Below are 19,955 nucleotides of genomic sequence, written 5' to 3' on the forward strand. Positions count from 1 at the left end.
ACACACACACACGACACACACACACACACACACACACACACACACACACACACACACACACACACACACACACACACACACAAATATATATATATATCACTATTAGGCGAGGAGACTAGCGCTCTAATTCGAATGGCTTTATACCGGTCTGTAAAATTAATTGCAGGGAAATGTGGAAGTGTGGCTCGGAGAGTTTCTAAAGGCATCTATGCGGAGCATCCAAGGCATCGTCAACAACGCCGTCACCGACATGGACGGCGAGAATTTCAACATGTTTGACTTTCAGACGAGCTTCCCCGCGCAGGTAGGTACCAGACGCAGCATCACTGCAAACAACCGCATCCTCTCCGCGTGAAGCCAATTCATCGAACGAACGAGAAGAAATAGATCGACTGCATCGAAAGCATATAATCGGCAATTCATCGAATGAAAAATCCAATTCGCCGGTTGAGGTAATTTAACGAAGCGCGCTGCCGATTGCAGGTGGGTCGGTTAGGAATGCAGGTGATGTGGACGAAGGAAGCCGAGGCCGCTCTTCAGGTAGCGGCCACCGAGCGTAAAGCGATGCATGCCACGAGCCAGCGCTTCAACGACATGCTGAAGCAGCTTATCGACATCACGCTGAAGGAGCTCATGCCGATGGACCGCGTCAAGTTCGAGACTCTCGTCACGATACACGTTCATCAGCGAGACATCTTCGACGACATGGTGTGTAAGCAAGCAGCCGCGGACGATCTGCATCAGAAAAGTTCAAATCGCCGCCATACGCTATTAGCCATGGTCGAGGGCGCGTGTTAACCGCGTGGAGGCCCGTTGTCAGAAGCATTACAAGTAGTTGTGAGGTCATGACATGTACAAAATAAGTCTTAAATGTCCCAACTTTTAAAGTGATGTGATCTTCAGAAGTTGTGATATTTCAGACTTATGATAGTCATAATTAGTAGGTGTGATGTTTTTAACAAAGGGCTCCTGAATAGCAGTGCAACGACGTGGTAATGATTTGCATTGTATTATGCGAGTTTGCAACCGGTAGTTGTGCCATCAATGCAGGTTTACTATACACATATCGTCTTCAGATATCGCCTACACGTAGGTTTCGTTAGACTATTCCTGCCCTATTCATGCGGGGACAATGAAACTTGAGAAGACGAGCAACTAATTCGCGCGTCCTCTGGTGTTTAATCGTAAAGGTGAAACAGCACGTGACGTCGCTGAGCGACTTTGAATGGCTGAAGCAGTCTCGCTTCTATTATCACCACGATACAGAGCAGAGCGTCATTTCCATCACCAACATCGACTTTCTCTACCAGCACGAGTTCCTGGGCTGCACTGAAAGACTTGTCATCACTCCCCTCACTGACCGGTAGGTGTCGCGTTCGACTTTAGCGCTGACCGCTGTCATTAGTAGCAACTAATTAAGTCGCGTCTGTTCTCGCTAAAATCGTAACATGGGTTTATGCGTTTACATCAAGAAAGGTAATCCAGGTTGCGAGCTTACCCTATGGAAAATAACGCAGGCTATTCGTCTAACCATGCGAACAAGACGGGCTATAAGAAACGCAGCTATAGTGGGGCTTTAAATAATTTTCCTGCCCACCATGAAGCAACCGTTACAATCAGACCGCGAATAGGAAATTATTTCAAATTTAGTTGCTAATGACAAGTATAGTGCTACCTTTATAAGCAAAATGTGTTTACAAAATCGCATCAAAATTCGGGAATTAATTAAGGATAGAGGATAAAATCTGTGAATCATAAACAAATCTATTGCACATAGGTGCTATATCACCCTGGCTCAGGCACTGGGAATGTCAATGGGAGGAGCACCGTCGGGGCCTGCCGGAACGGGGAAGACAGAAACTATCAAGGACATGGGACGCTGTCTAGGGAAGTACGTCATTGTGTTCAACTGCTCCGATCAGATGGACTACAGGGGCCTGGGTCGGATCTTTAAAGGTATATTCTCCCGGACAGCTGCTGTAACAACGGAGTTTTCGTAACAAATTGATACCAGCTGTAACGCTAGGTAACCGACGAAACGAAGGAATGACGACGGCGTCACATTTTCAACATAAATTATGTCTAAATCTCACACAGGGGAGAGTTGTCTACCGCTAGGCAATGCTACGACCGACATCTGTAGCCTTTTCGTGTGGGCAACACATTTACCTCTGGCCTTCCTTTTCCTATAGATAGTCTACATTTCTTCTGTTATGACTACCAAGAATAACCAGCACGAAAATGCTTGTGATTCTGTCTTCATAGCTGAATATAGTTCCATTATCACCTATTGCTTGCGCATCACCTGTTTGGTTAGCTGTTCCTCGCACAGAACGTACAGTGTGTAGAACTTGGAGGCGAGAACTACGTTGTTCTGGAAGCCGCTGCTGGCTAGCTTCACGCGGATGATGATCTGTCGATCCGGAACCATCATCGATACGGAGCGAAACTGCACCTTCAGATTCTCCGGTAGCTCCACCCGTCCCGCGTAGGAAGGGTTCTGAGACATGCGAGATGTAGATTGTTAATTACGCGGTTCTGAGACGCGTTAGACGATATATGGGTTCTGAGACGCGTGAGACAACATATGGGTTCTGAGATGCGTTAGACGATATATGGGTTCTGAGACGCGTAAGACAACATATAGGTTCTGAGATGCGTTAGACGATATATGGGTTCTGAAACGCGTGATACAACATATGGGTTCTGAGACTTGCGAGATGGAGCGGGTTCTCTCAACACGCAGGTACCATAGTAAGGAAGAAGCCGAACTCTGGATTGAGGAAGACCGTGTCACCGTCCGTGAATGTAAACTGCTTCTTCTTGTCCTTCCTTGCTGAATGAACCACGGCGATCTGCTGAGCAGCGACTGATAGCACTGGCAGTTCAATGCGGTTAAACTCGTCAAAGCAGCCCCAGGAGCCAGACTGCGCTAGTCCTGTACGTGCAGACGAAAGAACACTTAGTCATTCATATAGAGACGATCGCTAGCCATCCATTACAAGAAGGTGTTCCTAACACGGGTATCGCCATTAGCCACAGTTACTAGTCACATAACTGGAGATGATAGAACCACGCCGAATGATCTCGTCGGCAGAATTTTGTTTATCTCTCATTGAACGAACACTTATCTTGTAGTTTACTAATTTATAGAATAAACAATAATTACAGTATCATTACCGCATCACATTACACTCTCAAGGCTATAGTGTACTACATTATGTATCACTAAGATTAGGGTGTACTATTTGCAAGCCGAATACGAAATTGGTACGTAAAAACGTAACGATGGTTGCCGTGAAGGAGCCTACATCGTTTACTATGCCTAATTAGTTACTATGCCTAATACCGTCCAACAGTTTTACGATAGATGGATAGCCGGTTTAACGAACGCGCAGCTACAACGTACCGTAGTAGCGGCAACGATTAGTTTTAGACATTACATTTTTCTCAATGTTACGGCATGAGCTTTAGAAAAATAGTCTCTGGATAGTATTCAATTTTGTACACGGCCTGCCGGTCGATTGGAAACTGTCTTATTAGGGTCACGACGATTGGGGACACTATAAATTTCGCTCCCTATCATAACTCTCCGTCTGAAAGAACGGCCACTAACGGCAACGGGCGCTCACTAACGGCAAGGGGCAGTCACGAGCGGTCACTGCCTTATAATTAATTACATTTTGCTCGGCAGGTACACTATGACTTTGGTCTGAGGAACATACTGTCAGTGCTACGGACGCTAGGGGCATTCAAGCGTTCAAATCCCCAGGACAGCGAATCAATGATCGTCATGCGTGTTCTACGAGACATGAATTTATCTAAGCTGGTATAATTCGCATTGCTTTTGTGTTTGCGCTTGCTGCTGGTTTCATAGCGCAAACGTTTTGTTTTTAAAGTATAGTATAGATAAGTATAGTATCGTAAAGTATAGATACTAACAGGAGCTAATAATGACAAATAATAAAATTTGTCATTATTAGCTCCTGATACTAATATTAGTAGTAGGGTATGATTTCTCATGGTTTGCTTGCAATATCTATATAGTATAGTTAGTATATTATTTATAGTATTTATAGCGTGTTAATCCTAATCTGGGTCGCACACATAGGAACTGTTTGGATGCATAACGTGGACAGGCGGCCCAAAGAAAATCAGATAAAAATCTAGCCCAAAGACGCTGGCGCAATACAAAACATTTCAGCTTGTGCTTTCGAAATGTACTTGAAATAGCAGCTAAAAAACAGCGTTTTGTTATTTTATGTTAGCCTGCCATCAAGTGCCGCGCGTTCATCAAACATCGATTACTAGCTCATTTATTTCTCCCTATGAAGGTGGACGAGGACGAGCCACTGTTTCTGTCACTCATCAACGATCTATTTCCGGGCATGAAGCTCGACAAGGGCCGTTACCCGGACATCGAAGCCGCTATCCAGCAACAGGTATGCTGCTAGCTTCTATGCTGCGTTCTCATATACACCAAGACGTCCTAGCGATTTTGAATAGTTGACTAATATTTAGTTTGACAGAACGATGTTCTAAATTCGAGTAATCAGGTACATTTTTTTAGACACAAAATAACCCCCAAACCATTTTTTATTTCATTGATTTCTTGTTTGACTTGCAACAGTATGTGTATTTTAAGTTGCTTTACCAACAGTTCAATAATATCAAGAGCGTATAAAGAAGCCTTCTTTATACGTTCTTGATAATATGCATTATCACGTATTTAGTGCAGAGTATGAAATGTTGTATTATATAAGCCAACTGATATATTACTGTTAAGAAGTGGTGTATGAAAATCTTTGTCATAACGACAACGCCCCTCGCATAATATTAGTGAAGATGCACAGACGGCAATATGCTTCCAATGCCAGACTCTCGATGGCTCTTTGTTCCATTGAATAACCTCGGCTAACTATTTCACACGCTCTTACTAGGTTACCAAACTTGGATTGATAAATCATGAGCCATGGGTACTGAAGTTGATGCAGCTATACGAGACGCAGCGAGTGAGACATGGTATGATGACCTTGGGCCCGTCTGGTTCTGGCAAGTCTACTTGCATACAGGTGGGAAACAGCATCTTAAGATGCTTATGTATAAATATTTATAAATTTATATAGGATTTGTGAAAGTTGATTATCAACTAATCGTTTCATTGATCATTGATTATCTGATTATTGATGTTTATCTCAGTTATCTGCCTACTTATTCACGGAGCTATGACCTGAAATATTGCATTCCCGATTTTTGCGTCTCCACGTGCTCACTTATTTGCCTCCCCCATAACATTGCCTTAGTGGCTGTTTTCCTTCCTATCTGCATATAGCAATACTGTTTTTTTTTGCGCTTCCAACGCATCTGCGACATTCTAGGTACTGATGAAGGCCATGACAGAGGTGGGCGTTCCACATAAAGAAATGCGCATGAATCCCAAAGCAATCACTGCCGCTCAGATGTTTGGTAAGCTGGATGTGACTACCAATGATTGGACGGACGGCATCTTCTCGGCCCTTTGGAGAAAAACGCTCCGGACTAAAAAGGTTCGTCTTCTATTATCGATAACATGCGCACGACGTGATAGTAGCCTATACGTAACGAAAATAACACACCGTAGTATTAGACGTAACGTAAATAAAACAACGTAATAGTATACGTAACGTAAATAAAACAACACGATAGTATACTAACGTAAACAACACAACGTAACGTAGCGCCAAGCAAAATACAATATGGACATTATATTGACACACACACACATATACATCTTTAATTACATATATAATCCGCATATATGAGCACATCGCACCGCAAATGAAGTGTACCATTTCCAACGTGTGGTAATTAAATCGCATGTGTCAGACATTTCTATCCTTATATAACTCTAACCCTACTCATAATCATAACCTATAACCCTAGCTCTAACATCTCTCCTAATCCTAACCCATAATCCTAACCCTACTCCTGATCACAAGTTATATGTCTAACCTCAAATCTACAACACCTAATCTTGACCAAACCGAAACCTAACCTGGCAGCTCTTGTCATGGGTTCCGTCTCATGCGTCAGGGCGAGCACACGTGGATCGTACTCGATGGACCGATCGACGCCATATGGATCGAGAACCTCAACTCCGTTCTGGACGACAACAAGACGCTGACACTCGCCAACGGTGACCGCATCCCGATGTCGCCGAGCTGCAAGGTTATCTTCGAGCCGGACAACATCGAGAACGCGAGTCCGGCGACGGTGTCCAGAAATGGCATGGTCTACATGAGCTCCTCTGTGCTCGACTGGAACCCAGTACTGCGAGGTCCGCACCATACGCTGTATCGTGCCAAACGTGATGTTTAATATTGCGTTTGGTTTTTAATTCAGTAGTAGTGTGTTGAATGATAAACAGCGATAAATTTGTTGCGATTGTTTTACCTTTGTTAATGTGAACATCTTGTGAGGCTGCCCACGAAAGAGCCTAACTTTTAATAAACCCAAACGATTTTGAATTCAAAAATATAGAGAGTAATGCGTGGAAGTTAGGAGCGCATCGTCAGTATAAGAAGGCCGTTCTCATATAAGTTTTTAACTAACCGATTTTTGTTTAATACGAGGTGGGAACCATATTGAACAATATCACTTTATTCATCGACTGCTCCTGATATTCATGGCGTCTTACCACATGGTCCATGTCCTGACTTTAGACGGGGGATCAGCTTTCAGAAAAGTAATGAAATAGCCTGTTCGGTAAAACAGAACGCGACTTTTACTGTGCATGGTTACAGCGTGTTATTATATTGTGTTTTAAGTATCTCGGGTTTTCTAGCTTGGATGAAGAAGCAACCAAAGGGCATGGCAGATCGGCTACTGAATCTTTTCCAATGGAACTTTGAATCGCTGTACAACTTTGTGGAAGTGCACTTGAATGCGAAAATGTCGGTAAGCACAGTAGAAATTTAGTCATGATTTTTTGCCGCTATGAGATAAAGTCTCAAAAAAACTCAATGATTTCAAACTTCAAAAATTTATGAAAATGAAGCCAAATATATAGTAAGATTAGGTCCGTGCAGAAAGTTTGCTTCCATGAACTAGGTTTCCAGCCACTATGTGGGGGAAAATACCAAGACATTTGTTTAGTAATGTTACTGCTGAGCCATTAATTCGATTTCCGTGCCCTGATACCAGATTGATCATTACAACAACTTACGTTTCCACCCATCGGATAAAGCATTACAACAACTCTCCTACTTCTCCTGCCACCAGGTGTTGCAGATCAACTACATCAAGCAGGCGATCAATTTGCTAGAAGGTCTAATTCCACGCGACGATGAGGGCAATGTGCGTGATCACAACCCTGTTCTGCTGGAGAGGTTGTTTGTCTTCACCTGTATGTGGTCACTGGGAGCTCTACTAGAGACAGATGATCGTAATAAGGTACATTAGCGATCAGAAGGGCGGGATAGCACTAAAGATGAGTTACTGCAACAATGTGCTTTGGGTCACATGAGAGGGGCTAGTAACTATTGTGTTCCTGATTGAACTTGAGCTTTTAAGCCATGTCATGGCTCATGTAAACTAACTAAATTTTTGCAATTAAATTTTATGTACATGGATGTCACTACGTGCATACTTGACTTTGCAGAAGGGATGCTTTAAAATACCATCTAAATTAATTTAAATCGCAGCTGCAGGAATTTTTCTACCAGCAAAAAAGAATGGACATGCCACCAGTTAATAATGACGACGAGTCAACGATGTTCGACTACTTCGTTGACAGTAGAGGTAGCTGGCAACACTGGAAGACAAAGGTGATGATTTAGAGAAACTTGCTAAACAGTCACAAAATAGCCGCTGATGTAGTCATGAGTACTGAAACGTGTGTAATATGTGCGAGCTTCTATATTTTAAGTATATTTTTGCTAATTGTTCTATGCATACATACATGCATGCATGCATGCATGCACGCACGCACGCACGCACGCACGCACGCACGCACGTACGTACGTACATACATACATACATAGAAAGACAGATAAGAAAAACAAAACCATGAAAGAAATGAATGGGTAAATAAATAAATAAATAAATTAATAAATTAATAAATAAATACTACAGGTTGTATCTCATAAACGTCTGTAATTGTCCCAAATTCGTCTCTTATTTTTATTCTCTGAGTTGTAAGAAAATCGTATATTGCAGGTGCCTGGGTTTGAGTATCCCAGTAATTTTACAGTTGCCTATCCGACCATTCTCGTGCCCAACGTGGACAACGTTAGAACTGAATTCCTTATCAATGCTATCTCAGCGATGGGCAAGGCCGTCCTTCTAATAGGTACGTGTCACGTGATGAAGCTGGTGATGTGGTACTTTTGTATATCACTATACTCTCTGATATGTTTGTAATAAAATCAGTGATGAAACTTCTGCATTGTAGCTATTTCATGCTGAGTGTGGTAGCAGAGATTTTTGTTTCAACGTGGTATGTAATATATTATATTTTAAGATGCTGAGAAGGTTTAATATTAATTGCTTTCTTGTATATCTCAGGCGAACAAGGCACTGCCAAGACTGTCATCATAAAGAATCACTGCAATAAATATGACCAGGAACATCATCTATTTAAGAACTTTAGTTTTTCCAGTGCTACTACTCCAATGATATTTCAGGTAGCCTCACGTTATTTCGTTTTGCCGGTTGACCTCGATCACAGTACGGGAAAAAATCTTGTGAACTTACGACTGCAATGATTTTTTGTGATATAATTACTTAAAAATAAATAATAAAAATTTAAATAACTTTGAATCGTTCGTAAACATTTGATAACATGTGACAAATGTTAACATCTTTGGTTAAATTGTAGAGAACGATAGAGAGTTACGTGGACAAGAGAATAGGCAACAACTATGGACCCCCGAATGGGCGTAAAATGACCGTGTTTGTAGATGACCTGAACCTGCCAGTAGTTAACGAATGGGGTGACCAGGTGCGTAGATCTGTTCTGTGTTCGTGTTTGTACCTAAATATGTGCATATGCTCTGCATACCTATCTGCATTGATATCAGCAATGTATAGCTCTGTTGGTATGTGCACCTTTGGTCCTACAGCTAGAAACTGTTATCGGAAATATCGGTGAGCGCATTGTGCATTCAAATTGTATTATTGTTATCGGAGTGCAATATTTGTATTGATAATTGTATTGTATTGATATATTGATTAGCCCACCAACGAGACCATGCGACAGCTTCTAGAGATGAAAGGATTCTACAACCTTGAAAAACCTGGTGATTTTACGAAGATTGCTGATGTACAATTTGTGGCAGCCATGATTCAACCAGGTACGTCAACTCACGTGTTTGTATAATTTATCTCTCGATATGTTTTTGTCTTCGATTATCAGAAACCTAAATAAAAGTTAAAAACTTATTAACAAATCGCTGACTTCGATGAGAAGCAGAGTCGTTGCAACGGTGGCAGCAGTAACAACAATAACATCCGCATTAGCAGCAGCAGCATCATCACCACAACCAGCAGAAGCAGCCGCCGCCTCGGCCACTATAACAACAGCAGCATCAGCGGCAGCAGCAGCAGCAGTAGCAGCAGCAGCAGCAGCAACAACAACAACAACAACAACAACAACAACAGCAAAACCAACAACAACAGCGGCCGCAGCTACAACAGCAGAACCATCAGTCATACCCAGAAAAGAACACTATAGCGCCTGCCCAGTAGCATATCACTTATTACTTTTCAAACAATTACAATGTCTAACAGGTGGCGGAAGAAACGACATTCCATCACGGCTGAAGAGACATTTCTCCATCTTCAATTGTACTCTACCCTCAGACCAATCCATCGATCAGATCTTCAGTGTCATCTGCAAAGGACATTTCCGCCAGGTACGCCACTGAAATCATCGGGCAATCAAATAATTTATCCCCCGCTGGATCTATTAAAAATAATTGTAAGCTGTTAGCTGGAAAATTGATGCTAACTTTCCTTTAAGCTCCCACTCGATCGCTCGTGCTTCTCAATATCATGATTAGGTGTGCTGCTATTGTACAGCTGTTAATCTAATATGGAAGACAGGGAATAGGGCTTATGTCGTTATTAGGGGAGAAAGGCAATGCATGTATTGCATACTATTTACTACTAACCATGTGCATTTCAGGACCTGGGGTTCTCCAGGGAGATTTGTAGGACGGCAGCTAAGCTTGTACCACTTACGCGGAGACTGTGGCAGAATACCAAACAGTGCATGATGCCAACACCTGCCAAGTTTCACTACATCTTCAACCTGCGTGATCTCAGCCGCATCTGGCAGGTAATTGATCAACGTTTGTCTTTAGCTGGCATTTACAGTTTTGAACCTCATTCACAAAACTATATCGATAGGTAGGCCCCTACGTTTGGTATTAATGTAACAGAGAGCTCAACGCTACACCAGTGAGTGCAGAGATTAAATAGGCGACGATGGAGAAGAACAGCCGGTCAAACAATGAGAGGCAAAGCGGAGAAAGATAGCGACAGCGATGCATCTTTATTCCAAAAAGTACTGATAACACTACACGGGAGAAATACCTAAGAACCGCGGTCCAACACTCATACACAGTGTGACAGAAGATGCGCGCCTCCCTTTTATCCGTCACGGGGTTAGAGTTACCCTCAACGAAGAAATGCATCTAGCTACAATGAGTTTAGCATCGTGTCCCCGTGGCTGGTGCCGACAGTTCGCATCTGTATCTTCTGTTTTTATCACCTGTGTTACTGTTTACTAAAGTAATATATTTGCGTCATGTGCTCTTGCTACATGCTTGCTACTTGCTACTTGCTACTTGCTACATGCGTGGCCTGTGTTTATGTAAATCTATACAGCTTAGATCAGTAGCTATACCTTGTTACTACGCCACATTACTTAAACGGGTTCGTGATTAAACTTCTAGGCCGACCATTTTATGTTGGCGGCTGTCGCTAAGTTTAACATGGATGCTGTGTTAATATGTGACACTTCATCTAAAGGAATGTCAACGAATTCGTACACTGTAACAGGGAATGTTGAATGCCACAAGTGAGGTCGTCGCAGAGAAGGACAACTTGATCAGGCTGTGGAAGCACGAGTGCACGAGAGTCATTGCTGATCGTTTTGTCTGCGAAGATGATACACGATGGTTCCGCAGCGCTCAGCAAGAGGCACGTGCACATTTATCACATATTCCTCGCTTCTAGTAACCACCTTTATGTACACGAAGACATCCCTCGCAAAACGCGTGCTATTTTTCTTAATATTTTTTTTATACTGGCACCTCTAATTTTATCTAGGGTGAGATATGATTTAGCAGATGATATCACCATGGAGTCGCTATAATTATTACAATAGAATTCGCTACATAATATGAAGTAGGCATAGCGGTTTCACATCACGTACACTTCACATTTCACGAGCTACATTTCACACGTAACTTCCTGTGACATTTTACGTCACTACGCACCTCACGGATCATAATTCACATATATAGACCTAGCTATTACAACCTGGTAAAATACATAGTGGCTCATTACAGTTGGTTGAGTCCAGCTTCAGTAAGGACGACATTAAAGGATCCAAGTCGGATGTTTACTTCGCGGATTTTCTGCGCGAAGCACCAGAACCAACAGGTTTGTAAGGATGCGACGTTACTTTGTGTATATATATATATATATATATATATATATATATATATATATATACTATATTCTACTGTATTTCTGCGAGCCAACGTATTAATTTACTGATAAATTATTAACGCCGCACTAAAAAATTATTTGCCTCTAAAAATAAATCTCCGGTATTTTCCGGTCATCAGCTGATGTAAATTTTTATGCCTACACTCATACAGTCAGCGGTTCTAGTTTCATTTTCTTATGATTATTATGATCATGTGAGAGTTATCAATTCCACAAATTCCATATAATATAATATGCCTTATTATGGTAGACCGTCAATCTGCCGTGACAACAACTAGAGCCGAGAGGATACACTTAATATGTGTCGTAGTGACACCTTTATGAACAACTTGTGTATTGCTGTGGTGCAGGAGAGGAGGATGCGGATATTGCCCTCGTTCCACCGAAGATCTATGAACCAATCGAGTCATTTGACAAGCTACGTGTTAAACTTCTCAGCTACGTGGGCCAGTATAACGAGTCGACGAGGGGCGATGGACTTGATCTTGTCTTCTTTAGAGTACGTTGCTACATGTCACCGCAGTTTTATTTTTTGACTAAATATTAACAAATATTACATGCGCTTGTTACGACTGCGAAATTGAGTGAATTGGCGCGATGTGATTGTACATCTCTCAGCTAGCTTCGAACACTCCCGACGGGGAAAACATAAGAAAGTGCCTGTCATCAGCAGAGCGAAGTATGTGGCGACATATCGTATATTTAAAGTTTTCTTTGCGAATAAGAGCATTTCCGAGATAATTGTATTCCCGATAGAGTATTCGATTTCGTTTGATTCGATCTCGTTGTTTGTTTGTCACGCGATGTCACCTCGCTATAACTACGGGATGTCGTTGTAGGATGCGATGGTGCACATGGTGCGGATTGCACGCGTACTCGCCACCCCACAGGGAAACTGCCTGCTAGTCGGAGTCGGAGGCTGTGGTAAACGCGTTCTCACGAAGCTCGCCTCCTTTATCAATGGATACCAATTTCACACGATCACCCTCGCAAGGTGAAATAAGCTCGCGTTACAGTCCCCACCCATTCGCTCATGAAGTGCTAGCGAGTTAATAATACACTAGGTGTTAATTAGCATCAGCCAGCTAAATATTTTATGAAAAGGGGATGTTATAAAATCTGTGTGCCTAATGTTTTAATCATGCGATCAGGTTATGGGCATGTGGCTAATATTAGGTTTGAAATTAGTTAGAAAAAGCCTTTTATAGGCCTACTCCCTTGCTCCCACATACATACTCGGTCCCTTCTTGAGTGTCATTGTTTTCTGCGTTAAAATACAGTGAGGCATCAGATTTTGCATATTATGAATACGAATGTTATTTTAATTGTAACACTAATGTTTGGCTATAGTTAAAGCTATAGTGACTAAGACAGTTTGTTTCAACATAATGTAGTTGCTCTTCCTTCATTTAATCTGATAATTCTTTTATTTAGGGGCTACAACGTGTCAAACTTTCTCGATGACTTGAAAGGTCTGTTTCGCAGAGCGGGAGTAGACGCAAAGAAGATCACGTTCTTCTTCTGCGAGAAAGACATTAAAGATGAGTCATTCATGGAGTACATGAACAATATACTGTCTTCTGGTGAGGTATGAATCACACGTAATCCCTACCATTACGATTTTCATAGAACGGATAATGGAAAATATTATCATCTAATGAGGTATGTGGTGATACAGATTTTGAAGCCCACTAGAAGAGAATGTTAAAAATTGCCAACGTCAAAACGCTAATATGTATTGGAATACCACGATAAACCAGCATACCACAATGGATAAACACAATGGATACCACATATCACGATAAACCATGATACCACAATTGGAACATCACGATAAAATTGAATAAAACACAATGAACCAAGTTATAAATATATATAAGCAATATACGATCATTCCATCTGTTATAGCGATGTAATCAGAAAATATCGTACACGTGAGGAGACCCATACGCCGCGGATGTCCGTGTTGTTACAGATATCTAACCTATTCACGCGAGACGAGACGGAAGAGATCTGTCAGTTCCTGACTCCCGTCTTTAAGCGCGAGAGACTCCGCACGATGCTCACCACTGAGAACCTGTACGGCTTCTTCCTCGACCGCGTCAAGGCCAATCTCCACATCGTGCTCAGCTTCTCACCGGTGAGATCACTCACGTATAGCTGTGTCAAGCATTTCACTGAGATTTGTCACTCTGCGTCTGTCGCACTGATATGTCCGACAAACGTGTAAGGTGTAAACGCGCAGACTCAGAGATGCGACGGTCGAATTTGCCGCACCGACCTCTTAGGAGGCACGATGACGGGTTTACAAGTATCTCGGAGATGTAAACTCCACACAGCGTGATGATTTGCGTTATCCTCAACTTGATTTGATAACGGCAAATCATCACACTGTGCGGAGTGTACAGGGATGTGGCGCAAAGATTTCGCAAATAAGTTCACTGAGATGTTGCGGGCGGATGTTCCCCGCAGGTGCACAACGCAGAGATGTTACAAAGACGTGTAACACAGATACGTCACAAAGAGTTGCAACTATCAGGTGTTTCAGGCAGGTGTTTTTTATTGGACAGGTTGGTGAGAGATTCCGTAACTGGGCGCTGAAATTCCCCGGCCTGATCTCAGGCTGCACGATGGACTGGTTCCAACGCTGGCCAAAAGACGCCCTAGTCGCGATGTCTCAGCACTTCCTTGATAACTTCAGCCTACTATCAAACGGCGACACCCGATCCTCACTTGTTGCCGCGATGGCAGATTATCAGGTGTTGCTTGCGCGTTTGCGTGCGTGCTGTGCATGCGTGCGTAAGTGTGTGCGTGCGCGTGTGTGCGTGCGCATCTGTGCGTATGCGCGCACGTGTACTTGTGGTGCTGCAATGTACGCCTGCGAACGTATGTGGCGCAGCGTACATGCGTGCGTGTGCGTGCGTGCATGCGTGCGTGTGCGTGCGTGCATGCGTGCATGCATAATATATATATATATATATATATATATATGTGAGTTTCGTGTGGGTGTGTGTGCGCGTGTATGCGTGCGGGTGGTGTTGCACGCGTTCATATGTGTGTGTGTGTGTGTGTGTGTGTGTGTGTGCGTGCGTGCGTGCGTGTGTGTTGTGTGTGTGTGCGTGCGTGCGTGTGCGCGTGTGTGCGTGTGTGTGTGTGCGTGCGTGCGTTTGCGCGTGTGTAATGCTGCGTGCGCGTGTGTCCATGTATATTTTTGTGCGTGCGTGCATGTGTGCTTGCGTGCATGCATGCGTGTTGTACATACATTGCTGTGTGTCTGTTGCCATGCAACTGCAATTCTCATCTGAGTGCGATGACGGGCATATAATCGACGCTTTTTAACCGATCTAACAGGTGCGTTAGTTTTTTCAGTTTTTAGTGAACGGAATCAGTATTGCTTACTAATGTCGCCACTGAAAATCATTCTATCAGTGAGCAAAAAGGTAAGGGTTGCGGACACTTGAGAGTAACCGCTTTTGATTGTTCCTTGCTCAGGACTTGGCCGTCGATCTATGCCAGAACTACTTCCAGCGATTCCGCCGACAGACACACGTTACACCGAAGACCTATCTGTCTTTTCTCAACAGCTATAAGGAGGTGTACACGAACAAGCTCGAGGAGATCAGCACTCTCTCTGCGCGAATCAACAATGGTACGTTTACACGGAGCCCACCCGCTCGCATGACGTTATAAGTATAAATCAGCTTGCCATATCATTCATTAAGTAAATATAAAGTGTACATCAAGCCATCTAAATATATGAATAAATCTTTAGGAACAACGGGAAAACCATAAAAAAATCGTTGTGCATCTGCAGATGTAGTAGACATTCGGGTCTTTTGCGATAGTATTCGAAACGGCGAAGCTATTGTTGTAACGGCCCCATACGCACATAGCAGGAGAAAAGTTCACACACAAAACATGGGGTTTCATGATAACCGGGAATAAAAGTCGGCGGTTGATGGCTACGATGTACCTGATCTGGCACCGACATGGATTGCGAACAGTAGTGACCTATTGTATCTGTGGTTAAATAATAGAATAATACATGGCAAGTGGGATTTTTGTTTGCGTTACACGACGAATATCATAAACCGTGAAGAAACAAATTTTTGGGAGAATACAATATATTTACCGTTTGGGACCGACAGCATAACCCCATAGCTACCAAATCACAAAGATAAAGATCTGTTGTAAGGCGCGCCACAATGATAAATGTGGAGCGACGCTCAAGTGTACATTTTCTTACAGGCCTACAGAAGCTGCAAGAAGCTACTGAGTCGGTCGAGGAGCTTTCGCAAGAACTGTTAGTTAAGGAACAGAATCTACAAGTTGCCTCTGAGAAGGCTGAACAGGTATAGGCGACTGTAATTTTTCTTTCATTATTTAAAGTGAATACAACTACTGAATTAACTCTTTCGAAATCACGTATGCTAACTGGAAGAGCTTCTGTGTAAGTGCTGTAGAAAAATATTAGAAATTTTCTGACTTTTCGTTAGTAAACTGGTTACGTTTGAAACGTTAACTATACTGTTGTATTAGAAGATGTAAAACCTTTGCTCGACGATGATTGAACATGCAAGACGATTCTACCAGAGGAGATACTCAGAGTATAGTATAGGGGCGCCCGTTGCTAGTATATTGCTTTTATACAGCTATTGCTTCTCGTTACAGGTTTTAGAAGAAGTGACAGAAAAGGGGCGCCTGTTACTAGTATAAACAGCTATTGCTTCTCGTTACAGGTTTTGGAAGAAGTGACAGAAAAGGCGACTCTGGCACAAAATGCTAAGCGTCAGGTACAGCAGGTGAAGGATCGTGCGCAGGCTCTCGTGGATAGCATCGCCGTAAGTTTTCATCAGGCTACCCAGAACGGGCGGCAAATGATGGACCGCATGTGGGTCCTCATGGTACAACTAAGAATGTAGTAGCTCTCTCTTGCATTACGCACAGAAACGCGCGATAGATGCAAACCGACTGAACTACAAGAGAGGTGAAAATAGTACAGCTAGAAGCGCTAATATTTGACGTTTTCATTACAGTTGCGCAAGTGCGGTTCCATTTGCGGTAATACAACAAACCTTGAAGCGTGCTGAGATAACTGTATAAGTTGGGGCTAATCGGGAAATTGTATTCTACTTCCAAATAGCTTATTTACAAAAACCAAGGACGACTCATGCGCACTAAAAGCATAGGTCGAAACGGGGTATAGCCAGGCATGGCCGCTTTTTTTCATATCACATCTATTAGCGGTCCATTATAGTCATAACTGAAAGGGTGTCGACGCAGGTCTCTTATTCATGACAACATGTGACGTCTTGTGCGATGATAGGCCGATAAGGGGGTCGCAGAGGAGAGGCTAGAGGACGCCAAGCCGGCATTGAAGGAAGCCGAAGCCGCGCTACAAACCATCCTGCCTGCGCACATCGCCAGCGTACGCAAGCTCGGCAAGCCACCTAATCTCATCATGCTCATCATGGACTGCGTGCTGCTGCTATTCAAGGTGCGTGGTTCATACCAATTTCAGACCGTGACTGTACAGGTTCTTACAGTATGGACTGCGATATGGTAATTGCAGCACGCGTTGAGCACACGTATACATATACTAGGTAAACTGATCCAGAAGAGAGGTAAATGTGGTTTGTGTTCGGAATTGACACATAGGAAGATATTCAAATTAACTCGCATAAAATACGATATAAATTTATGGGTAACGTAATCATAGTTGGATTTTTTTTTACTGTAGAAGTCCGTAATACGCGTTATACCAGACATGAAAACGCGATGTGTGATGCCGTCATGGCAGGAGTCTCTCAAGTTGATGAGTGGAACAGCATTTCTCCAACAGCTGCTCAACTTTCCAAAGGTATTCTAGGCCTATTATGGTTATTGTCTTATTCAGTGCTTAATGTATAAATTCACAGTACAAATTAAACGGTTCGCTAGAGCATAGGGAATGCCGCCCCCTCCCCACAATCACATTTGTAATCTGTGGAATCGAGATAGCTGAGAATTAGCCTTTACTATATCTGTTATATAAACATAAATACAAAGGCCTCTTGCTAAACACTGCTACATAAGATATTTGAACTAATTGAAGAAATCTCGCTAACAGCCAAAACGTAAACAATAAAAATGTCTCCGATATGTCTAAACACCCGAACACCCAAACACCCGAAAAAATGCCTAAACACCCGATACTTATGGCGAGCACCCAATACCACACGATCTTCTACTGTGATAAATAATAATCTGTTTTGCAAGTGGTGTGGGTGCTCAGCATCTCTCTACCTGTTAGTTTCGGTTTGCTACCGATCAGTTAACACGCCATTATATGTCGCCGTACTAGCTGATATCGCGTGCATTTTGTGTAAGGATACTATCAATGACGAGGTGACCGAACTGCTGGAGCCATATCTACGGCGTGAGGATTATAACATTGTCGAGGCGCGCAGAGTGTGCGGCGACGTCGCGGGTCTCTGCTCCTGGACACGCGCCATGGTCTTCTTCCACGGCATCAACAAGGAGGCCTTGCCGCTAAAGGTATAGTAGTGTATACATGTAGTACGTATAGTAGAATGTATAATAGTGTTGCACACCAACATGCCATTCCTAAACAGAGCGGTTGCTCCACGTAGCAGACGTTGTACAATATGGCGCGTGATTCTTATACAGAGCCTTTGCTTATAACGATGTTACGTGTTGCTCTTACTTTCGCTACGCTGGAGATTATTGATTACACCCACACGCACACCCACACACACACACGCACGCATCCACGCACGCACGCACGCACGCATATATAATATATATATATATTAACATATTATATATATATTATATTATATATATATATATATATATATTATCATATTGATATGGATTACATATTGGTTACTCAGCTTAATCTCTAAAGATTCCTCTAGTTAGACCACGCTACAGAGGAAGTGGTACTATGTGCTTGCTTTGGGAAATGTCTGCGTTTGGTGACAATCCTTCCATCTTTCACATAGAATTAGAGAAAAGTACGCATCTGTAACAAACAAACAGAAAACGTCTGGCATACCGCACGCACAGATATCAATCTCGATCGTGAGCGTTGTGTGCTCACGCAAGAGCAAAGTTTCAGACACGCTGATGCCTTGTTGCAGGACAACGTGGCGAAGGCAGAGGCGCGGCTGCGCAAGGCTGTGGCAGACCTCGATCAGGCGGAGACAGAGCTATCGCAGAAGCAGCAGGAGCTGGACACTGTGAAGGCAATGTACGAGTCTGCACTTCTCGAGAAACAGGTTCGTGCGTGCTTGCATGCGTGCGTGCGTGCGTGTGTGTGCGCGTGCATGCGTGGGTCTTATTTACCAATAGTTTCTTATAACCAGGGCTGTCTAGGGCGGGGTGTATAGGTTGTGTAAATAACTGTGGTGTATATAGTATAAGGTATAATTAAGTATGTGGTATATATATATATACCACATATAAACACCATATAAAGGGTTGCCCAGTAATTTATCATAAACTTCTGGCAATTATTACAGTATGCAATTGAAACGCTAACTTGATTATTTTTAGTGCTGTGACGTTATTTTTCTGTGCGATTTATACGGCTAGCTGCCCTTAAATTTAAACCCAACTACACTTGTTGAGCCGTTCATTGTTGAAAGAGATGCATCGCTCACGCACACATATATGATGCACAATTATATGGGTTATAGCTCGCCATTTTGGAGCTAAAGAAAATTTTCCATTTTGCGTCGTCGTTTTAGAGACTAGTAGACGATGCAGCTCAGTGCAGGAGGAAGATCGAGAATGCCAAGGCTCTGCTGTTAGGTCTCTCCGACGAGAAGCTCAGGTGGACAGAATCTAGCGGTACCTTCCGGTACGTGAGTCCACTTTGTGACGATTCTACTTTGTATCGACAGATGTATTAATCGTAAGCTTATTCACGTATGCATGCGATCCATTCCCTGCACTGATAATTGCAACTATGCAGTAATTACATGATAATTGCAACTATGCAGTAATTACATAATAATTGCAACTATGCAGTAATTACATGATAATTGCAACTATGCAGTAATTACATGATAAATGCAACTATGCAGTGATGCTTACAAATAAGCCTAGTCATCAAATCTGGCAGATATTCTGTGATACCGACGGCTTCTTACTTGTACTGGTACCAGTGAACCGACCGCTACTCCTTTCACCTAATTGATTCTCATTGCTCAGCTTCTCGCCAAGAAAAT

At 42.8% G+C, this 19,955-nt stretch overlaps 1 protein-coding gene across 1 annotated transcript in view; it reads left to right on the plus strand.

Moving 5' to 3' along the window:
* The window catches only part of LOC106813989 (dynein heavy chain 5, axonemal-like), a 48,946-nt gene that overhangs the window by 15,603 nt on the left and 13,388 nt on the right, over positions 1-19,955 (plus strand). The window contains exons 28-48 of the mRNA XM_014818247.1: positions 8,197-8,329; positions 8,545-8,663; positions 8,858-8,980; positions 9,215-9,332; positions 9,769-9,893; positions 10,166-10,318; positions 11,044-11,184; positions 11,556-11,649; positions 12,069-12,217; positions 12,558-12,712; positions 13,153-13,306; positions 13,694-13,858; positions 14,289-14,477; positions 15,211-15,367; positions 15,967-16,070; positions 16,458-16,559; positions 17,045-17,215; positions 17,459-17,578; positions 18,088-18,255; positions 18,864-19,001; positions 19,473-19,585. Coding sequence (XP_014673733.1) covers positions 8,197-8,329; positions 8,545-8,663; positions 8,858-8,980; positions 9,215-9,332; positions 9,769-9,893; positions 10,166-10,318; positions 11,044-11,184; positions 11,556-11,649; positions 12,069-12,217; positions 12,558-12,712; positions 13,153-13,306; positions 13,694-13,858; positions 14,289-14,477; positions 15,211-15,367; positions 15,967-16,070; positions 16,458-16,559; positions 17,045-17,215; positions 17,459-17,578; positions 18,088-18,255; positions 18,864-19,001; positions 19,473-19,585 — 2,891 coding nt within the window. The remainder of the gene's footprint in view (positions 1-8,196; positions 8,330-8,544; positions 8,664-8,857; positions 8,981-9,214; positions 9,333-9,768; positions 9,894-10,165; positions 10,319-11,043; positions 11,185-11,555; positions 11,650-12,068; positions 12,218-12,557; positions 12,713-13,152; positions 13,307-13,693; positions 13,859-14,288; positions 14,478-15,210; positions 15,368-15,966; positions 16,071-16,457; positions 16,560-17,044; positions 17,216-17,458; positions 17,579-18,087; positions 18,256-18,863; positions 19,002-19,472; positions 19,586-19,955) is intronic.

The sequence above is a fragment of the Priapulus caudatus genome, unplaced genomic scaffold (genome assembly GCF_000485595.1).
Source record: "Priapulus caudatus unplaced genomic scaffold, Priapulus_caudatus-5.0.1 Scaffold25, whole genome shotgun sequence".
Lineage (NCBI taxonomy): Eukaryota > Metazoa > Priapulida > Priapulimorpha > Priapulimorphida > Priapulidae > Priapulus > Priapulus caudatus.